The sequence below is a fragment of the Erithacus rubecula genome (assembly GCF_903797595.1).
Source record: "Erithacus rubecula genome assembly, chromosome: 2".
Classification (NCBI taxonomy): domain Eukaryota; kingdom Metazoa; phylum Chordata; class Aves; order Passeriformes; family Muscicapidae; genus Erithacus; species Erithacus rubecula.
The window spans coordinates 102,056,832-102,079,194 of record NC_136685.1 but is presented as its reverse complement, the minus strand read 5'-3'; the positions used below and the strand labels follow the sequence as shown (position 1 = coordinate 102,079,194).

The following is a 22,363-nucleotide window of genomic DNA, read 5'->3' as shown; positions in this document are numbered from 1 at the left end:
GATTCCCTCTGTAATGTTTGTGGTGTCATTTGGGAACTATATTGCATGGGTCAGGATCCTGCAGATCATTGAATACTGTGATCCTTGACTGTCACCTTCAGCACCCAAAAGAATATGTTTGGAAAAATACTGCCTACTGGAGAAGTGTCTGCAAATTCAGGCGCTGCCTCAGTAAACTGCAGGTGTAACTTGTCTGTATCTTGGCCTGCACTGTGAAATGAGATCCCAGATACATTTTGGAGTTTAAACGTAGACTATGATCAATAGTTAATATTTATGTCTGGAATTAAAAGCAAAGGAGCATAGGTGCTCGTGAAGAGTTAAAGGACTGTTCCTGATGGAAAGATACTGGCTTGAATATACATGAGAAAATGTAGCTGTCCAATTTATCCAAGTAGTTACAATAAAGGTGTCCCAGAAGTATCGCTCCAAATGAAAAGCTTTGGTAGGGCTTTTAAAGTGCAATCTAGATATCCTTGCCTAGCAGCTGAGTTGGAGAAAGCCTTTTTCTTGAAAGAGCAATGGGGTGGAATATCCTTCTCTGGACACAGCACAGCTCTGAATACATGTAGCACGAGACTGGCCCCAGTGTAAGGCACGAGCAAGCAAAGTCAAGCTTTAGCAGCGGTACCAAAGTAGCTGCCCCCCCCGCCCACAGACTCATGTCTCAGCTTAGCAGGTCTTGCTGCTTCAGAGAGGCTGTAGGAGCCCCTGGGCTCCAGAAGGAGAGACAGCAGAACTGGGGAGTTAGGATGCAAGTTGAAAAATGATTGCTGTGTTTCAGCTGCAGATTAGTCTGCTCTGTCTGACCGCAGCAACTGAAAGCTTCAGGACAGCTAGTCAGCTTTGCATCTTGTTGGGTTGATGTGTTGCATTTCCCACTTCATCTGAGTGACCAAGCTGGGAAAGTTTGCCTCCTTTCATGCCACACCTCTTTCCTCCCTTCTCTTTCTCCTTCCTCATATGCTCTTTTGTCTTCCATTTTCTCAAGGCCAAGAACCAGCAGCAGAATGAAAGAGAAGAACTCTGAACATGCAGGTAGGTACAGGGCATGTCTGTCCTAAAATGACATGTTGACTCAGAGGTGACATTTTGAACACTTTGTTAAACACCATCCTTTTAGAATTTCTTTAGATTCGTTTCAACTCCTTGATGCGCTCAGTGAACTCTTGCAGAGCCCAGTCACTGGGAGTGTGCTCCAGTGGTGCAGTGAAAATGCCTCCAGTGTGAAGTGTTGAGTGGCAGGAGCTGGAGTGGGATCTTGGGACCCTACAAATGCAGCGCAGGAAAAGGAAACATTCCTCTTCGTCCTGCACATATCTTTTATCTCCGTGCAGACTTTCTAGTGTCAAAATTAATAGAGAAAAAGAAGGCATTTAGCATGAAATGAGAAATGTCCCCATTCCTTCCTCCTGCACTATGAAGGAGAAAACCTTTCCTCGGGGCAGCTTCTGAGCTTTGAATCCTTTGAGATCTGAAGGAGATTCACAGACATTGCCTGGTTTTGCACATGGAGAAATAAGGACACCGCCTGTGACAGAAAGTCATTTTGAATTTTCCAGTTAAGGAGAAAGAAACTTCCAAATGGATGCAGCCTATGCAGGGTCTGAGTTAGTCATCCTCTGACAGCACAAGCCCAAAGCCACCTATGGCAGGTCCACGATAACAAATCTCTTGCCCGACTCTCTCTCTCTCTCTCTCTCTGTGTCATACACACAGGCTGAGGCTGGGAGAGGAGATTCCTACTGACTTGTCCCCCCGTCCCCGCCTTGCCTGATCCCTGACAAGTAGAATTGTGCCAGACACAATGTGGTCTCTGGTGCATCTGTGTCAGCCAATGCCTTCCAGTTGAAAGCCTCCATGAAAGTCTGTTGTTGTTCCTTTGCCATCTCTTGGCATGCAATGATATGAGACTTGAAGAAGTAACTTTGCTGATGCAGAAAAAGGGATCAGATCCACTGGTCCCTCTGCTCAGAGTTAGTTCTTCCAAATCCAGGCTACAGCCCCTTTGGAATGACTCTTTAATTGGTGTTCTGCAGCTGGAATGCTTAATGCAGCTAGGGAGAAGTATTGCTCAGTAAGTAAGTTGGCATTTTTGCCGGACTCATTCTGGACTAGAAATTATCTATATCATAAAAACTAACTGGTGTGCTTTTATAAATTACGTAGCCTATCTACAGGGATAAATAATAGAGATTTACGGAAGGCCATCTTTCCTTGATGCATTCTATGGCATTTCCATTAAGAAAATTTTGAATTGTTTTTAACTGCCATGATGAGAAATGCTCTGATGCAAGACATGTTAATGTTTGGTTGGGGTGTCTCAGCAAGAAAGAAAGTAGGGAGTAAACTCATGGAGCAACAAAGCTAAGCAAATGTGGAACGTTTAAAGGCTACTTGCTCCCTACAGATTTGAGCTCCTTGAACACTGGGAACATGTAATGGGTTGTGCAGAGCTTGTCTTCCTTCCAACATGGGGCGTCATTGGCCATGTGCCAGCACATCCTTTGTTATAGAGTGAAATAAAAGCAACCAACAAAACCCAACACAGAACTAAGCGGGAGTTACAGACAGAAAGGCCATGAAAACCAGCCATGGAATGTAATTATTTCCTCGGTATAATTGTCAAATTCTGGAGACCACTCTGGTTTGCCAACTGTTTGGAAGGAAAGGGATCCCGAAGTCGTGAACAGGCAATGAGTAACACATAAGCAAAGGAGTAGAAGCTCTCACTCCTGTCTTGCCAGCTCCATACTGTTCAAAGGAATTACAGTGGCGCTAATTCCATCAAAAATAAAAACAAAGTGATTTTTGAATAATTCAAAACCCCCTTGGATGCCTAATCCATTAGATGGCTTGATGGTAAAGGTGGGAGTTCACCTAACTCACCCGCTCCCTTGCGAGCATGGCTTAGCCTCACACAGAGGTTAGGTGGCAGCTGGGCCACTCTCTGGCGGGAGGAAGGGTCTTGTGCCAGCCTGGAGAGCCTGTGCACATTGCCAGGGAACAGTTCTGCCCTGCAGGTGCCCCCTGCCATGAGCTGTGCTGCTCCCAGTGCCCCATGGAGCTGTAGGGCGGCTCAGCTGTGGGGCAGGGAGAGGAGCTGTAGGGCTGCATGTGCAGCTGAGCCATTCCTGGAAAGCACAGGGCTCTGGGCTCCCTGCTGTCCCTCAGCAGCCCAGAGGCCAGGCTGTTCCCCTGGGAGCTCTGTGCAAGTGGGTCAGTATGTGCCCCTGGCCTGCCTCAAGGGGCTGCTGGCAGGAGCATGTTTCCCTGTGCAGCTATTTAGGAGCTTCCAGAAAATGCGTCCCATGCAATATGGAGCTTTAATTGCTTTCTGTTTGCATTTTGCACCTCAGTTTCCTTTTGCTTGTCCATCTTGCAGATCTGACTGACTGCAGTGTTCCCAAGGAGGTTGCCCTGGTGTCAGTAGTTTACTTGCCAACTTCCCAGATGCCCTTAATTTCCAAGGCTTTGCCTTTCATCCAGAATTGTCCTCCTTCCTCAAAGCCCATATATAACTCTCCTTTCTTATGAAGCTGACCATTCTGCAGGTGCAGAAAATCCTCATTTACAACATTGGGGTTTTTCTTCTTTGCTGCCACTTGATTTAAATCTCTGAATTATTAGTTTTCTGAATTTTAACAGCTGTGTTGGGGAGTATTTCAAAATTAGTTACATTGTTCTACTTCCATTAACTATATCATCCTTAGTCAGGTTGGCCTGAAAGTGGCCCAAGCATATACAGTTTAGAATGAAAATCCTTGGGGAAAATGAATTAGCTAGTGTCAAGAACACAATTAAGTTTGGTTAGCACTCCTGGAATCCTAAACTTTTATTTCAATGTCCTCTAAAGTATTTCAAGGAAGAGAAGAAAATGTTCATCTAAATGCATGCAGGTATTAGAAACCAGGAGTTCTTTTAGGAGCTGGAAAGATGATGTTTACTAAAATCAGCATAAGGGCAGATAAGAATCTCTCTCAAGAGCAATCTCCATCTCTGCCCTTCTCTAGCAAACACAGAGGCTGTCCAGCATTGGGGGCTGAGGCCTTCATCATGCAGCAGGTTTCAGTCTGCTGGCCAACACAGTAATGTCATGTCTGCTGCCAGTAATCCATCCACTGGGACAAGAGGGTCTAGGCATATGTCCCTTGCTGCTCTCATGCACCATCTCTGTGTCTTATGAGAGCTCTGCCATCGGGAACCTGCCTTGCCTGTTGCCCAGCATGACGTTTTTGGGGGCTTGAAGTCTGCCAGAGATTTACAGGAACCTTTGCTTCCAGTACCAGGCCTCCCACTGAGCCCGGCCGAGGAGACGGATCATCCCAGCAGTCCTGGTCTTACAAGTGACAAAGACCTGAGGGACAGCTTTGGAAAGGTAAGGGATAAGGACAGGGATGAGCAGACTTCCCTGCCAGTGGCTGTTTAGTGCTTGGCCCAAAATGTCCCCGAAAATCATAATCTTCCACTCTTGGGGAATTGGGATTCTCTTGGCAATGTATTTGACAGCTAGAGAGCAATTGCTTGGCTGTTTCCAGTGGTGCCAAATCACTGATTTGGAGATGGTGCTAAGGTCATGTCTGAAGCATTCTTTATGTGCAAAGGCCATTTTAGAGAAGTTCTGAATGGCAGTGCAAGCTACACATCAGTGTAGATGGGCAAAGGGCACCCTAAGAAGCAGAGAAGCAAAGATTCTAATGTTGAGTATAAGCAAGGCTACAAAATAAAATGGGAGAGTTTGATTTTTCCTGGTTACCTTTCTGGCTGTATCTCACAGTCCACTCATTCTCAGCTTTTCTGCTCATTAATATCAATGTTTCTGCAACTTGTTTTCACATGACTCCTCCTTTTGGTATCTTGGTCTCAGAGACCAAGTCATCCTGAGTCCTTCAGAAGCAAGGAAGTGAGAAACAGCTGCAATTCCTGGCCATGAGTGTTAAGAAATAGCTAATTACCCCACCTTGCTGCATATTGCACATGGTTTTTATTCTCCTGCCATGGTCTGTAGAAACTGAACTGCCTGTCCACTGGTCATGGGAGCTCTTCATTTGTCTTGGAGCATTCCTATGACTTTCATGCTTCAAACAGGGCTTCCTGTCATAGGTTGCAGTTAGAGCAGTGTAAGGTTGTGGCACTGAAGTGTGGTGAAGTTCCACCTCACTGTGTGTAATTGCCAAGGTGAAGATGGGAGACATTCTCCTGAAACTATTGGAATGTACATGGAGCTGGATTAAAGTCTATGGCACTCTATGTACTCTGTGCTCCTGGATGAGATATTGTCTGGTTTGTGTGTCTCTGCTTACAGTCTGTGATGTATTTCCATTGCAACTAGATTCGTGCTGCATTGTGCAAGTTGGCTGTAAAGAACTTAGAGCCAAAGGATGTGGAGGCTTTTGAGAAAGAGATGAAGAAAAGGAGAGAAAAGAAAACATCCTTGCAGCTTCCTCCACAGGCAGTTGAGCCCAGGGATGCAGCTGAAGCAAGTAAGTGGTGGCTACACTTGTGGTTCTTTTTGACCACTTGCTTTGCCCTTTGCCCAGTGTTGCAATCAGACTGTTCTGTTTGCATCTGAGTGGAAGCTTGCATAGGATTGATTTCCATCCCCCAAAGAAAAATCCAGAGGCATGAAGTGTCTTGCCCATGGTCTCACTAAATCACTAACACAACATCAGCTTCCCACCTTCACCTCTAAAGTCTTCCAGAGTAGAAAATTCTCTGTTGCAAAGTCAACTGGGTCTTCAGACTCTGTCCTGGAGAGTGGGTTCCAGGGAAGGTGAGTCCAGAAAAATGATTTTCAACCAAGGTGCATCCTGGAAGAAACCAAATTCAATTCCTCCTAGTGAAAACACCAGAGAACCTTCTCCCGCCACTCGCTGCCCAGGAGCTGGTGCTGCAGAGCTGTGCTGAAGCCCCGAGGCAGTGCTGCTATTGTAGCCTCAGGAGCCAGCAGTGTTCCCCAGTGAATCCTGGCTGAGGGCTCTGGCTGCAGTGCTGTGTGCACTGCCCCGAGGGCAGCAGCAGGGACCTTCGGGGACAGCACTCAGCCCTAGGGCATCATGCAGGGTTATCTGCACTGTCTTTTGGGAACTTCCCCAGCCAGCCTCTGAAACAGGAAAACAAAAACAAATCAACACTGGATTTTCCTTGTTTCTTAGGGGAAGCATCACTGCAGTTTGTTTTTAAACGAGAAGAGGGTAGATTTGGATTAGATGTTAGGGAGAATTTTTTGTTATGAAGGCATTGAAATGCTGGAAGGTTTTGCCCAGAGAAGCTGTTGTTGATCCATCCTTGAAGGGGTTCAAGGCCAGTTTACATAGGCCTTTGAGGAACATCATCTAGGTGAAAATGTCCCTGCTCCCAGGGGTTGGACAGGATGGTGGTTAAAGGGACTTTCCAACTCACTGTTCTTGGATTCTGTGATTCTGTGATCCTTGTCCCATGTTAGTGTGCCAGGGTTCGACTTGAAGTTTTTTGGGATAACAAAGAGATGTTACCCAGGTCCATCAAGTTTTCTGGACCATTCCATCATCACTCCGTCCAGAACCCTCCACTTACAAGCTCCTCTTTGATCCTGCAGGCTTTAGCCTACCACCTGTCAATGGCACAGCTTCCAGTGTGCAGAGGAAACACCTTGGTAATGCCTTGAAGAAGAAGGTCTTGAGAAAGCAGGACAAAGTCCCCTTACTGCCCAGTATGTCCATCATCCATGAGGAAGGCAGTGTCCCATGCAACTCCTCAGGTAAGCCTGAACATGCCGCTGGCTGTGCTGCCTGTGGCACTTGGGAGCTGGCAATTGCTGTATGGGCAATTGTCAGGTTTAGCCCAGAGCTGTGCCCAGCTGGGGGGGAGGGCTGGGAAAAAGCAAGGAGCCCAAGGAGCCAGAGAGCAGGGAAGTGTCTGAGTCAGAGCCAGAGCCAGTTTGCAGCACATGGAGCTTTGACTGGAGCTGGGGCTGCATCCGCTCCATGGCGGGGCCTTGCCCAGGGCTGCAGTGCTCAGGGCTGACCCTCTCCTCACAGTGACTTCGCAGACGGCCCCTGGTGCCCAGCGCCGAGAGGAGCTGCTCCGTGGGCATGGTCACAAGGACACAGCCTGTCCTGACCCACAGCAGTCCTTGCTCCAGGCACTCTCCTTGCTCGGCAGCGATGACTGGTAAGAAAGGCCCCAGTCACTCCGTCTCCCTCTTAGCATTAAGGGAGTTTCGAGTGAATCTTGCTGGTACCTGTGAGCCCCGACAGCCTAGAGGGCCAAAGAGCACTGGGGAAACCACTCCAGAGCAGTGAGAGGATCAAGATTTGAGAGAAGCCTTTTCTAGGCCTTGGTCTGCAGCTGTGCTCCAGCTCAGCAGGTCTGTGCTGTTTCCTTGCTTTGCCTGCTGCTCCATGGAGCTGCAAAGGGAGTCTTGAGAGAAGAGAGGAAGCTGTGGGACGAGATGATTTGCTGGCTGAAGACAGAAGCAGGATGACAGCAGATCTGAGTGTAGAGATTTGGGTGCCTTGGGGCACTGGCCCAGTGGGACTGAGTAAGATTTCTCTCTGGTCCCACTGCTGACAGCAATGGCAGGTGACAGGGTCTCCCTGTGATCTCCTGCATGTGAGTCCCAGAAGCAGCTCCAGGGAGTTCATTTTACTGGGAAATGGACTGAGCTGTGCTTTCAAGTCCCTCAGCCTGTCATTACTCCTGAAGGGCTCATGTCCAAAGAGAAGAAAAAAGAAACTAAATTGTCTAGGAATCTTGCACTTTTGGAATTCAACTTTTTCCTTCTCACTGCTTCATATGGGCCTGAAATGTTTTGTCAGTACTCACCATGTGTTCCACAATTAGACACAGACAGAAGGAGGCCCAGAGGTGATAAGCCTACAAATGTTAGGTGATACTGGTTGTCTTTTTGTTGACACTCAGGGGTGCTCGTGGCATCAGTCTCCAGCCCTGTGCTGCTGCCCTGATGCCTCACACACCTTCCTATTGCTCAGGGCCTGCACAGAGGAAGTGCTGAGAGACAGAGTTGTTTGCAAATTTTCAATAACATGTTGCTGTTGTGGGGATTGTTTTAGGGAGGGGATTTTAGGAAATGGCAGGGTTTCAACTATTCTTGCTTAGGTGTGGAATCTTCTGGGTCATCCTGCTGCATTTTTGGGGGAATGTGGAGGTGGAGTGGGTGGCAGTCAGGCCTAGATTGTAGAGTGGAAACTCAGCTCCAGAGTGCCAGTGTAGACTCTCACTGCTGAGCTGCCTGCTGGAGCTTGCAAAGAAGGGAAATGCCCCAGTAACAGCTGGATGGGATTGTGTCTTGGAGACAGGTACAGGGAGGTGACAAGGAACAGCAGCAAGGTCCAGTCCACAGCTTCTAGGAAGCAGTGACATAGGCATTGGACATAGTGCCAGAGATTTTAGAAAGGCTGTCTTCTAAAACAGCCACAAATGCAGACTCTGAAACCCCTCTATTTGCCTCGTGGATTGGTGGATGCTTTTGACAACCATGGTATCCTGTGTTAAGGAGCTCCACAATTTCATTAAGTATTCCTTGAAAAGCACCTCCCATTGTTTGACAAAGCTGCCAGCCTGCTAATTTCAGAGGGTGCTGCCTAGTTCTTGACTGGAGAGAAAAATCCATCTTTTTGGTACTTGCCTTTCAGGGAGAAGAAGGAGAAGGGACTTGTCAGCCTCAAACACCTGGCTGGGTGCCATTCAGAAGTCCTGCTTTCACGACTTCGTGACATTTGCTTGGCAGTTACCTGTGAGGTGAGAACATTGTTCTGGATTGCCCCCTGTACTTCATGCACGGTGTGTAGAGTAGATATGTGCTTGTTCATCTCCGTGTGTGCTCAGGGACTTCCTTAATTTCTGTTCTTAGACCTTATATTTCTAATGTCTGTCAGCTATCTATAGGATCTGTGTGTACATGTAGCTGTATTTACCGGTAGGTCGGGTATCTGACACTCATCTTTGAGTGAGCTGCCATTATAATGAAATGTGAAAATGCCAGAACAGATACACTAATTGTTATTTGCCAGAGTCCTAATCTCTGCCTGAGCTGTAATTCAACACTGAAAATTAGCCTGTAGACCTGAGCCTGTTTTTTCTGTTTCCTGGCTGAGTGCTTCAACTGCTGGTGTTGCTTTTTTGAACAGGAGCACATGACTCTTTATCCTTATGGCTTGTGCCTTTATGGTTTGAAAGCAGCACTTGCTTTTATTTCTTTCTTTGCTTTTCAAATGCAAGGGCCTAAAATCAAAGCAATTGACATTATAGAATGGTTAAGTAGATCACTTTAGTGAAATTTTTAGTTTTAGGCCTGCAGTAAGCAGGTCTGAGGACAGAAATTGGTGCCAGAATAAGTGCCTTTCTGTGCTTGTGCTCTTCTGCTCTTGTGTGCCTTTCTGTTCCTGTGGACACAGTGGGACACATCATCATCTCCTGGGACTTTTGTCTAAGGTAACTGGTTTTCTTTTTGAATTGATTCTTATGTTTCCCCTCATGACTTCCCCAGGTGACCAACCTCCGGTCAAAGGTGTCCTACTCGGCCATTGTCACTCTGGGAGAGTTTTTTGCTACCTTGAAGAAGGACATGGACTCTGAGGTGGATGAGGTGGTACAGGTCATTCTCCGGATGCTGCATAACTCCCCAGAGTTTGTTGAGAAGGCAGCCAATCAGACCCTGGGGATCATGGTGGAGAATGTGACTCCTGTACGAGCAATGACTGCTCTCCTGGACAGTGGAGTCAAGTAGGTTCTTCTTCTAGTGATATTCTTCACCTTCTAGTGTGTAGGCTAGGGAAGGGATGAGAGAAAGAATGGAAATGGTGGGAGGGAAGGTCCTGTATCTTGCATCTTCTGTCAACTCAGTGACTGGATTCTCCAGTCCACCTAATTTCTTTCCTCTTGTCCCCTATTTCTGCCCTCCTGTAGCCCATGAGTTCTCAGAAACACAGAATTTAGAATATGGGGAGTTGGGAGGGGCCATCAGGATCATTGGGTCCAGCTCCTGGCCTTGCACAGAACACCCCAAGAGTCACAGCATGTGCCTGAGAGTGTTGTCCAAATACTTCTTGAACTCTGTCAGGCTTGGTGCTGTGAATACTGCCCTGGGGAGCCTGTTCCAGTGCCCAACCACTCTCTGGGTGAAAAACCTTTTCCTGATATCCAACCTAAAAGTCCTCTGGCTCAGCTTCCTGCCACTTCCTAGAGTTCTCCCAGTCTGTCAGAATTACCTAGATTTGGTGAATGGTGGGGAAGTGAAAGTGCCTGCAAAGGCTACGGATAGAGCCTTGTGCTTTTGTGGGAAGAGGGACAATTGCAATTGCAGCTGTGAGCGCTCTTTGATATTTCACGGCACTAACCACAGAGGCCCTGGGGAAAACCATAAATCCTCATTATGCCATTAACTTGAGAAATAAGGAGGGTATTTGCTGGGGCATGGAGCACATGGGAGAGAATGTGCTGGGTGTGGCACAGCCTGCACAGCAGGTGCAGCTCCTGCCAAAAAGTCTTTTATGACTGTCCTGGCCTTTGAGCTCTACTTTCAATTCAAACTGATGTTTCATGTTAGCCTTGAGATGATAAATCACTTTACAGGCACCTTCACAGACCAAATGCTATGGAACAGTTGATGCAAATGCTGCCTTAAGTGTTGGTGTTGGTCCTGGTAATTGCCAAAAGACACTGTCTAGAAGAGGACAAGCAGGCTAAAATGACTGCCACTCTTTCCTCAGCTTTGGAATGGGGTAAAACATTCAGATGTATCCCTTGCCAAACCTCACAGAAGAAACAGGCTGCACTCACTGGTTCATATTCTGCAACTTCACGGCCCACTGCATATTTTCCCTGCATTTGTTGCTTTCCAAAGGACTGCAGATTTGGGGATAAATGGCTGGAAAGAGCTTCAGTGCTGCTGCAGCTCTGTGTAGTTGGTGCCCTCTGATGGGTCAGCATGAATTGTCTTTCATTTCTAAAGAATTCATATGTAATCTATTTCTTTAATCTTTCTCAGAGTAAATTGTGGGACAGAAATGGAGTATCAGATAGTGCAGGGAGACTGAATTTCTCCCTCTTTCTTGCAGGCAGTCCTTCTGTCCAATGCTAACTTTGGGGTTATCTGAGAACAGAAGCTTCTAGAGGTGTCTAAAGTTGCAGAGAGAGCCCAGGCCTCCTTCCCCCAGCAATGACAGGGAGCACACTCTGGCCAAGGCCTGTGCTACTGTTGCTCCTTCTCCCTGTGACCCAGTGTTTGCTCTCCCCTTCCCAGGAGCCGCCACATCCAGGTGCGGAAGTGTGTGGCCGAACTGCTCCTGTCCTTGCTGGAGAAAATTGGAGTCACGGAGATCGCAGGCACAGCCAGGGCTGAGAGGCTGGCGCACGCAGCAGGGACACTTGCTCAGGACTGTCACAAGGACACAAGGTAATGATCTTCATTTCACCTCCTGAGACAGGAAAACTGTTTGAGCTCTGTCTGTAAAGGTAAAACCACAAAAGAGTGGCAACTAAAGGAAATATTAAGTTATGTCACTGTGTGGGTAAGGGCCATAGAATCATGGAATACCCTGAGTTGTATGGGATCCATCAGGATCATCAAGTCCAGCTCCTGGCCATGTGCAGGACACACCAAGAGTCACTCCATGTGCTCCAGAGCATTGTCTAAATGCTTCTCCAGCTCTGTCAGGCTTGGTGCTGTGACCACTGCTCTGGGTTGCCTGGGGAAATGACTGCACTGGGTAACCTGAGGTTGTCCAGCAAGAAGGAGCATTGCCAATTTCCTGTGACTTGAAGGATTCTTTCCTGAGATGAAAAGAGCTCTGATGAGCCTGTCAAACAGTTTTGTTTGTTCTTAGGTGCGCAACACAAAGGCAAAGTGTTGTCTAATGTTCATCACTGAAGGATCCCAAACATCTATTTCTCATTAACTTAGGACTTTCCTAGAAATATTTCAGGGCTCTTTAGCCAATGTATTCAGTCTTTCTATACCTCTTCTGCAGATTTCTAGAGTGCTGTTATCTGTGGCTCAATGACCTCCAAATTTCTTCTTGAAGAAACCTGTGGTTTCCTAGTGGCAAAATCAACTCAAGCCACCAAAATCCCCTTCCTTGGATGACTAAATTCCCATTAATAGCTGCCAAGAACACAGGAGCAACTAGCTGCCCCTGTGCTTACATATAGTATAGAATTATCAATAGGAAGCATGAGATGTTTTGTCCTGGCTTCCCTGCCAGCTAAAGAAAGGCAAATGATTGTGCAATGACAGCAAGGCACTGCTAATAGGATCGGATAACAAAGCAGATGGGTTTCCTTGCTCCCTGCAATCCTTTGATCCCACAGAAGCACACCCACAGTTTCAGAGTGAAATTATATTTTTCTCTCTCTTTGCTGAGTAGGTAATGCCTTCTCATGCAAGGATTGCACCTGATGAGTTTAGGGTATCAGCCTCTTCTGCTAACACTCTTCCTTTGTTTGTTCACTATTCTTTCTTTTCCTTCCTTCCTTCCTGCCTTCCTTCCCGCCTTCCTTCCTACCTTCCTTCATTTCTTCCCATCTTCCTTCCATCTTTCCGTAGGCATTATGGACAGGAGATGGTGAAGTTGTTTCTGAATCACCAAGAAGGTAAAATGCTTTTGGAACGATCCGTTCCTGCCCGTGACCTGGAAGATATTCTGAGAAGAATTAAGAAGAGAGTAAGTGCTTGGCAGGATAAATGTCTCCTTTGTGCAAGTATTGCCACTGCTAATAGAGATCAAACATACCTAATCTGTCTTTATCTCATTCCCCTTCTTTTGAATCATTTTGCTCCTGAAATGAGCTGTTAATCCCCAGCCTGTTCATCTGCAGACCACAAAGGAACTGATATTATTAGGGAAAAAGTGGGGTTTTGAATATTTTGAATATTGGTCACAAACAGGAAAGGGGAAGAAGAGAAAATAGCTTTAAAATTAAGGGAAACCCCCCTCTGCGCTCTCCCTACTCTGCCCCCAGTAAAGCAATTAAGTGAGAATGGTGCTTCTGAAGATAACAGAGTCTTTGCAAAAGACACTGGAAGCAGTAATGCCAAGAACATTTCCAAAAATGCAAAAGATGTCCAAGTCAATCCTAATTACTAGAATTACTGTCTGTCTTCTGGGAATATTGCCGTGCTGTCAAACACTGTGGAGCTCGAAGAAGCTTGGTGAATTCAGCAGCATCTGGTGCAAAATAATTTGTTTGGGGGGAATTTTTTATTCTTTTTATCAACATTATAGAGGGGAGTGTGCAGGAACAGGGAGAGCCAGGTTGAACCAAATCACCTTCCAACACAATGGGCCCATCCCCAGAGAATTCAAATTGTTCTGCTGCTTCCTTTAAGAACACTTGTTGCCTACCAGTTTGCATTATTCCCATTTATGCTCAAGACTCATGAATTTGGGATTTTAGACTGCTGCTCAGTAAGGCAGCACCCATAACCTCCCTCGAGCTATTGCAAACAAGGAGTTGGCATCACTGAATCTCTGGTCTATTTCCTTCTGTATGTTAGGAAATGTTTCTCTAAGCCTTGGTAGCAGTGATCCTGGTTCTAACTTGTTTTCAACAGGGAATTTCCTATTTTATATTCTAAAGATCTCTGGGGTTTTTCTATGTCTTTGTAGGGGATGGAAGAGCAGAGGCGTGAATGCCCATCTGTCAAAAGCCCTGTGGAAAAGAGGAGTGATGGCTTGAAGAAGCCTCAGGCCACATTGTCTTCTAGTCAACGGTACTGAGCATTTTTGTTAGATGTGATAAAGCACATGACAGGCTTGACATGTCTCTTCTTCAGGAAAATGTTTCTGGCAGAGATGGCCAGAGAATGTTTCCTTTCCTTCCAAGTGCCCTATGATTAAAAATGTCTACTTTCGCATTACACTCAACAAACTTCTCTGGAGGGGTTTCCATAAAACTTAGGTGACAAAAAGAGACCCACTGGTTACAGCTCAGACAATTCATTGCAGTGGCAAGGGCAGTGTTGTGGAGGCTAGGAGAGGGCCATATCTCTGCTGCCTGACTTGAGACAAGTAAATTCAACCAGGGTTTTATTGCATCTGAGTGGAATGTTTTTCAGGTGGGTGTTTTGATGAGAAGTCCCAGTCTAGAAGCAAGATGCCGTTCCCCAAACAAGCAGTTCCCATGCAAGTGGTTTGGCCTGGCTGAATCATGGTTTTCTTACCCTCAAGCAGTAACAAGTTTGAGTTGTAAGTAGGCAAGACAGTTCCTGAGCAGCTTTGGTCAACAGATGTCTCAATGCGGACTTTTTTTCTTGATATTCCTGTCCTTCATATACTTTGCTTAATGGATAGCATGTTTGGTTGATTTCCCCCTGTGCTGCAGTCTGCATTTAAGACAGGGATTTGGTCCTTGCTGTCTCTTCATGCCAGTGGCCGAGCTACTTGTACTTGTTCTCCTCTGGTAACCCAGGGGATTTATTTAGCTCTGTCATGCCCAGCGATGGCAGGAAAATGACCACATGCCTCAGTAGCATAGCCAGGATCTTCCCATGCTCATGGAAGAGACAGGTTGATCCAGGAGAATTGTTCCCAGTGGGTTTGTCAAGCTGTGCATCTAGTCTCTCGGTAAGCAAACGTAATGTGAGCATAGCGCTGGGATGTCTGGCTTCTGTTTTTATCTCTGTTACTGATTTTCTGGATCCTTCAGATATGCCCCTGTTCATCTGCTCAGATGCATCTGAACTCCTGTTCCAGATTGTCATGCCTGGTGTAGAGACATTTCTCTGGAGTGATGAGTTTCCTTATTAGAAGACACACACCTCCCATATGAGGAGGCATTTAAACTTAGCAGTAGTGTCTCTCTTTCCCCTCAAAGGAATGTGACCTGTGTGCCTGGAAAGCCATCTGAAGATAGATCAGATGCATCTCATCCTTGGTTTTCCTGAGTGAGCACTGGCGAGAATGTTATTTGCAGATTGTCTCCCATAATGATTGTCATGAGGTCCACATTGTTTTTCAGAGCCTCATGATTTTCTAGCTTGAAATCACATCATTAGGAAAGCTCCTCTAGATGTTTTGCTCACAATTATCTGCAGATATTATCACCAACAAGTGGTAATTTGGTTTTATTTTCCAGGGTGAAGTTGACCTCTGATGAATGCCTCCTGCAGCGTCCAAAAGCCCAGGTCACATTACCTCCAGCTATGGATGAAACAGAGAGCCTACAGAAACTTTACGATCTCCTGGAAGCCAAGGGGTTTGAGACACGAATGGAAGGAGTGGCACTCCTCCTAGACCTGTGCAAAAAGAGCCCCAAGCTTGTCGCCACTAACATTGTCCAAGTATGTAGGGTATCTTCACTGTTCCTTCTCTTTAGCTCCTCTGCCAGGCCTGTAGCAGTAAAGTTAATTCAGTGTGTCTTGGCACTACATCCTAGCTGTTTGGGACAGGCTGGTCTCTGTTACCCAGACCAATTTAATTCAGGTCCAGGGTTCAGGACAAGTTCTTTCAGTCCAGCTGTATTTGCCTGGCAGGTGCCTATTGATGCTGTTCATGAGATGATGACAGAATTTTCCACTGGTGTAATTTCTGCTATCTCCTACTCTCAGTTGGTGAAGTGAAGGGAATCCAGCCAAGGGAATTGCCAAAAGCATGGCAATTATTCTTTAGACACAAAATAGGTTTGGATGGGGAAGACAAGTATCAGGCTGGGTTGGTTTAAACCAAATGTTTTTAAAAGGATACTTCTGTAAACTCCATCTTGTCTTGCACTGGCCCAACTCTGGCTTCTCTTTTCCATCCTTGTCTCTATTCCACTTGGTAAAAAAAGTGCTCACCCTTCTTGGTTTTTGGTTGTTTTTTTTTTTTTCTCTTGGAAAAGAAGGAAAACACCTATGGATAGATCCTTCTCCTATCAGTAGATGCTTTTTCCCTTTCTCTAAAAAGTAATGCCTAATAATCACAGAATCACTAGGCTGGAAGAGGCCTTCAAGGTCATTGAGTCCAAATGTGGCTGTCATGGAACTATGGAACTGAACCTGCTCTAATGAGAGCTGGTCAGCACATTAAATTTCACAAATCAACCTGTTAGTTAGACAAATGGTATGGATTCTGGAAGAGTTGATCAGAGCCCAGCATTTCTCCAAAAACACGTTCTGAGACAGACAAAATAAAACTTAGATCTCATCCAGCCATAGTTTTGGCAAAATCGTAATTTCCCACGGTACTTGAGGCAACTGTAGAGAAAAATGGACATTGTAAATATCTGCTTCCATACTTCTAAAGAAAAGAAAGTCTTTTGAATCAATAAATGGAATTAACTTAATGATTTATAGGTGGAGAGAAACACCATAGGAACTATTCTGTCCCCACACAAACATCTTAAGAAGAGATGAAAATCTTTACTCTAAAACGAGGTTTTACAGCCACGCCAGTGAGTGGCCCATAGGAAAACAGTGAAATTGTACAAGGAAGAGCTGAGCTGACCTGACAGAAAGAATCACTTTCATCTTTTACATTACTGAGTGCTCATTTCTACATCTCCTCTTCAAACAAGGACATTTTAATCCAGCTTTCATGATGTTTGTTCTCTTCACAGATTTTTGATTATTTTGTCCTGAGAATATTTGACACACACAAGAAAGTGAAGCAGATGGCACTGGACGTGCTGGCAGAAATCATAGTCATCCTGGAAGATGCCATGAACCCGGTGATCATCCGTTTGGTTGAAGGAATTACAAGAAACCTGAACTCAAAGGACCCTGGAGTTCATGCCACAGCTGTGAATGCTCTGGAAGAATCCATTGCTCATTTAGGTAAAGCTCACCCCTGACATGGACTCTCCTCAGCTGTGTCTCTGCCTCTCTAACACAAGAGAACACTGAGAGTCCTGAGAGCTCTTGTTGCCTGTGGAACACTCCAGCTGACATCCACCAAAAGCTGTGGAGGTGCAGTCCTTACACACCAGTCCCTCAACAGGCTTGAATGTGAATCAGCATTTCCCAAAAGTGCCAGGAGCCCTCCTGTACTATAGGTTTGCTACAATTCAGAGGCAAAGGGGTTTTTGGAGTTTCCTTGGACCCCATTTGACTTCCCAAATTAATAGCCTTCCTGTTGGCATGAAGGGACACTGGCCTATCAGACCTTCTGCACAGCAGCCTCATGAAAGGCTCCACATTATTGGCATTAGCTGCCTATTTTATACCTCTCTTCTTTGTCTTCATTTTTCAAAGGGGAAGTTATGATTCATCAAGTTCATTTCTTTAAAACAGAAAAAAATGCAGCTGTCAGTGATGCCTTGTTCCACATGTTGTATTGCATGGAGTAGAATGGCTGTAGCAAATACCTACACAGGCAAGGGCTGCTCTAAATTCCTTTGCTGCAGAGATTTATGTCAGCTCTGGAAATGCTGCACTGGGGAAATTTGCCTGAAAAATGGAGTGTTGAAGAAGCAGATCTTCAAGGGGAGTTTCTACTTACACCACTTCAGCTGCTCTGTGAACTCATGAACTGCCTGACTCAGTGCATTTCTGTATCCCAAATCTGGGCTTCTTCCTGTTTTCTCTGGAATGCAAAACATTTCACTGCTTATATATTCTTGAGGTCTATAATGTGAAATGTTTAACATTGCTTCTGGTACAGCAGACAACTTTGCATTTACAAATGTGAATGGAGAGCTTTTCTTTGGAAATTTAAATCCCTCCCAAGTAGGCTGGAAAGAAAGAAGCAAAGGATTCAAAAATCAGCAGAAATCCACTTGATTTTATAAATTGGGACTGCCTCTGCCGTTTTCCTCCCCACTGTCCTTTCTTCTATGACCTCAAAAGAGTGAGCAGAAACATGTGTTTCTCCTGTAGATAAAGTATCACTGATGAAAGAGTTCAGCCACCAATGGAGTCAACTAAGTGGCCAAGCTGCGCTGGAGGTCACAGAACGTATCACAGGTATGGGCTCCCCTTCTAATTCAAGAGCTCTTCCCAGGGAGTATTTACAGGCAATGCCTGTGAATAGACAGTCGAGCAGCTGCTCCAAATTAGGAGGTGTTGAGCTTGTCCCTCCTGCCCCATCCTCATGGCAGGTGTGTTTGGCAGGTTTTCCCTGGTGGCTGCAGAGCTGTGAAACACCTGAGATGGGGGCTGAGCTCTCACTGGAGCATCTCAGAACCCACCTGCAGGAAAGGCAGGGGCTAAAAATACCCAGCTGGCTCCTCTCTTGGAAACTCAGGGACATCTGTGATCCTTTAGGGAAAATGGTGGCAAGTGCTGCTGCAGGGGATCCATTTGTTTTGTCCTCACAAAATTCTTGTTTTGCTCTTGGAAAGTTTTGAGGGTGAACCCTGCAGTGCTTGGAAGTCACATCTTAGGTCAAAACTCAACACACAGATTAGAGGCATTTGGGGGCAGAGGGGCAGAAGCAGAGTGCTGAGGCTCCCTGCCTGTGCTGTCAAAGTGGCATTGGCCTGAGCATCTCAGGGTGTGCAAACAGTGTCTTCCTGTGTCAGCACTGTCCTAAATGCTACAAATGCAGCTGATAATTGATTCATCAGAGGAGCTTGCTCATGTTTTGGTTACATTTCAGTCCCTTGTGTAGCATTTTTCTCTATTCTGCTATCTCAGTGCACATTGCAAGAAAAAATGCCATTAACATTGGCAGGGGAAATGCCATTAAAATGTGGAGATGCTCAAATGTCATTCCAATGGGGTCTGGGTAATTATCTAAGACACCCTGAGGTTTGAAACAGCTGTTTGTTGGAAGGCACAAAAGGATTCTGCCAAAGACACCAGCTAGTCACTGATGTTTCTAAACCAACTGTCAAGCAGCACCCATCTCTGGTGGGCTGGAGTTTGGAAGAGTGGTCTAATATTGCCCTTTGCTATATGCCACTGAGCAAAGGGAAAATCCAGATTAGAGTTTGGGCACTTGATATCAAGAGTCACAAAAATCGAATCATTCTTTTTATTAGAAATCTCTCAATTGCTTCTCTTTTGTGCATTTCCAAATCTTCAGTATGGGTTTAGACAGCTTCTTAACGGAAATAAAAGGCAAGCTGACATTTCAGCCATTAATCTGTTCACTGCATCAGTCTGTGGATGCAGAAACAGATTGTGAAATAATTTAGTAAAGGTACAAAGGCTTAAATCTACAAGGCTCCATTTGGAGAAATTAGTCCTGAGGGGTTGGTGCTTCTGTTTTGGGGAGGATCAGCAGCCATTTCTGGATTGTGGAGCTCTATGTGCTATTTTGCTGCTCTTAGCCAGAGAGGCTTCCAAGAAGCAAAATTAGGGGTAGTTCCTTGTTTGCATTGAGGTTGGTGATTAAGAAGCTTGTGTCTCTCTCCTGGCAGAGCTGGTGGAAGGGGTTCATGCCAGGAGCCCTGAAGTTGTCCAGCGCTACGCCCTGCCTGTGCTCTGGTCCTTGCTGGAGAACAAGGCGCTGCCTGTCCGAGGTGCCAATGTCCGCATGGTGGTCACCAGGCTCGCCTCTGCCCTCTACGAGGTGATGGGCACCAAGCTGAAGAAGTGTGCTGCCAGCCAGCCCCCACATGTGCGGGAAAAACTCTCCAGCATTTTGGGCTGGTGAAGGCTTCGTGCTCTCCAGAAAGCTGACCAAGTACTGAGATGGACACCACCGGATTTGACACTTTAGCTGCGCCAAAAATGACAAAATACTGAGGAAGGGTGTGCATCTGCCCCTGCTCTCTCCACTGCCCTTTCTAGTCATGGCATGCTTAGGGGGCCTGAAGCAACTCCAGACTGAGGACAAGGTGAAGGCTGAGCATGGCTCAGCCTCACACAGAGGTAAGGTGGCAGCTGGGCCACTCTCTGGTGGGAGGAAGGATCTTGTGCCAGCCTGGAGAACCTGTGTACATTGCCAGGGAACAGTTCTGCCCTGCAGGTGCCCCCTGCCATGAGCTGTGCTGCTCCCAGTGCCCCATGGAGCTGTAGGGCTTCTCAGCTGTGGGGCAGGGAGAGGAGCTGTAGGGCTGCATGTGCAGCTGAGCCATTCCTGGAAAGCACAGGGCTCTGGACTCCCTGCTGTCCCACGGCAGCCCAGAGGCCAGGCTGTTCCCCTGGGAGCTCTGTTCAAGTGGGTCACGATGTGCCCCTGGCCTGCCTCAAGGGGCTGCTGGCAGGAGCATGTTTCCCTGTGCAGCTATTTGGAAGTTTCCAGGAAACGTATATCGTGAAATATGGAGCTTCAGATGCTTTAGATTTGCACTGTGGTCTCTGTTGCATTTTGTGTCTCCATTTTGCAGACCTGACTGGCTACAGAGTTTCCAAGACATTTTCTCTGGACATTCCTATGTACATTTGCCCACAAAGTCCTTGCTTCTGGTGCAGAAGAGCTCTTTCCTCCAAGCTCTGGAAGAAGCTGCCAACTGCTCGAAGATTGATTGAAGAATAGGATGCATGCACTAGCCTTTATAGTTATAGATGTAGATATGTTCTGATAGTTAGCTGTAGGTTTGGATAAAAGGGTTTTGATTGTTGGAGTGTATGAAACAGAGGTCTCTCTCAGTTCCTCAGAGAGATCTTTCTGATTTTCTTTAGAGAGACATCAGAATGCAGGAATTGAATTAAAACCACTAGAAATTTATCTAAAATATATTAAGCCGCTCAAACATGAAATAGAGGTGTAAGTTTAAGTTTTAATTTAGTACGATTCAGTAACTGAGGATATGTTTTAAATTCTTTAAAGAGCAAAATATTTATCATCTACTTGAAAAAACAAGCTTCAAAACCAAGCTTCAGTCAAAGCTCGAAAACATAGTTTTAGACATAATAAAAATATAATAAGAATATTGGTTACATTCTTCAGATAGAACAGATTGGGTGTATGCAAACATTACACTAGAATTCTAACAGGTTCAGGAGAAATGCTTCAGATTCATGTTTTTAGCACATTGGGTAGTTTGTAAATAAGAATCCATGCACTAGGGAGAGTGTTGGGGCATTAGGCATTTTGAATCACTGTGAGAGACAGTAAAAGTAGGGTAAGGGTGAAAAGTCAAGCATCGGTGAACTGGCAGAAGCATAAGAAGAAGCAGCAGGGAGATAAGTTTCCAATATATAGCAGCCTAAATTAAAAAAAGAAAGTATTTAGAAGCCAACCAATAAAATAGAGCATGACCAGCGCATGTATAGATTGTAGAACCAATGAATAAGGACCAAACATGCAGACATCTGCGTGGACGGAAACAAAGAACTATATAATAAGCTTCAGGACTTGAATAAAATCGGAGTTTTGTTCCCACATTGTCTCGGTGTGTTATTTCCCCAAGCTTTGGGCTGTGGCAGGAGAGACTCCCTCCTTCCCTCTTTCCTCACCACCATCATCACAGTGTGCAAGAAGATTGGAGCTGCTGCTGCAGCTTCTACCTCTGCTCAGGACTCTGGACCAGGCTGCAGCTTCTGCCTCTGCACAGGACTCTGGACCAGGCTGCAGCTTCTGCCTCTGCTCAGGGCTCTGCATGGGGCCACAGCTTCTATCTCTGCTCAGGACTCTCTACCTGGCCATAGCTTCTGTCTCTGCTCAGGAGTCTGAACCATGCTGCAGCTTCTGCCTCTGCTCAGGACTTTGGACCAGGCTGCAGCTTCTGCCTCTGCTCAGCACTCTGGACCAGGCTGCAGCTTCTACCTCTGCTCAGGACTCTACCATGCTGCAGCTTCTGCTTCTTATTCTACACCAAAAGCTTTTAGCATAGACTTCAACACTTCGGACTCTTTGTCTTCTGACGAAGACTGATGTGCCTTTATAATAAACAATTTTACATCAACCAATGACTGCTCTGCTCTTTTGAAAATGTAAACCCATGACAGACTCAATATTTTATTTAAAAATTTTGGTGATATATTTTAATTGTATATATTTTATTTCGATGATGTGCTTCATTTTTTTCATTTAAATAAACTCACTTTTTTAGAAAACAAGAAGGGAATCCAAGACCAGCACCTGCCAGCCTAGAGGCAATGTGCTATGGTTATGAGAGTGCAGCTCACTTGGTGTGCCGTGTGTCACCATACAGTTCCTCGCTGGGCCTCTCCTCTTCTTCCTTTGCCATGTTTTCTTTGTGTCATTTGTATTGCCATTTTTGACTTGGTATTACAATAGAGGGCCACCTATTGATATGTTTGGGGGACAGTGGGCACAACAGATTCTGTACAGTCAAAAGTTTTCCACCTAGATGTATTTTATGCTCACAAAAGGCCTGAGCAAAGAAGCAAAGAGAAGTGTGCCCAAATCACAGAACTTTGCTCCTTAGGAATCTCACAGACATCTGGCTCAGAGGTGTCTTCAATCACAATTTCATAGGAAAGAAGAGGTCATGGGAAAAGATGCACTGCTTTGAAAAATACATTTGTATGTATATTTACCCAGCACAGCAGTCCAACAATATTGTTTGCACTTCTTCTGCAGAAGAA

At 45.8% G+C, this 22,363-nt stretch overlaps 1 protein-coding gene across 1 annotated transcript; it reads left to right on the top strand.

Moving 5' to 3' along the window:
• The first annotated feature begins 811 nt into the window (after positions 1-811).
• On the top strand, positions 812-20,874 carry LOC306798229 (TOG array regulator of axonemal microtubules protein 2-like). The gene is made up of 16 exons (XM_079298187.1): positions 812-899; positions 992-1,038; positions 4,284-4,378; positions 5,333-5,483; positions 6,578-6,739; positions 7,020-7,152; positions 8,637-8,742; positions 9,491-9,726; positions 11,246-11,398; positions 12,548-12,665; positions 13,611-13,714; positions 15,079-15,283; positions 16,540-16,756; positions 17,798-17,884; positions 19,285-19,738; positions 20,197-20,874. Exons 2-15 carry the CDS (start codon positions 1,011-1,013, stop codon positions 19,518-19,520), a joined length of 2,031 nt encoding a protein of 676 aa, XP_079154313.1. The 5' UTR covers positions 812-899; positions 992-1,010; the 3' UTR covers positions 19,521-19,738; positions 20,197-20,874.
• Positions 20,875-22,363: the final 1,489 nt, after the last annotated feature.

Coding starts and splice junctions, on each gene's coding strand:
- LOC306798229 (XM_079298187.1), top strand. CDS start 1,011: ATGAAAGAGAAGAACTCTGAACATGCAG. Junction 12,666..13,610: donor TGAGAAGAATTAAGAAGAGA/GTAAGTGCTTGG, acceptor ATGTCTTTGTAG/GGGATGGAAGAGCAGAGGCG. Junction 15,284..16,539: donor TCGCCACTAACATTGTCCAA/GTATGTAGGGTA, acceptor TTCTCTTCACAG/ATTTTTGATTATTTTGTCCT.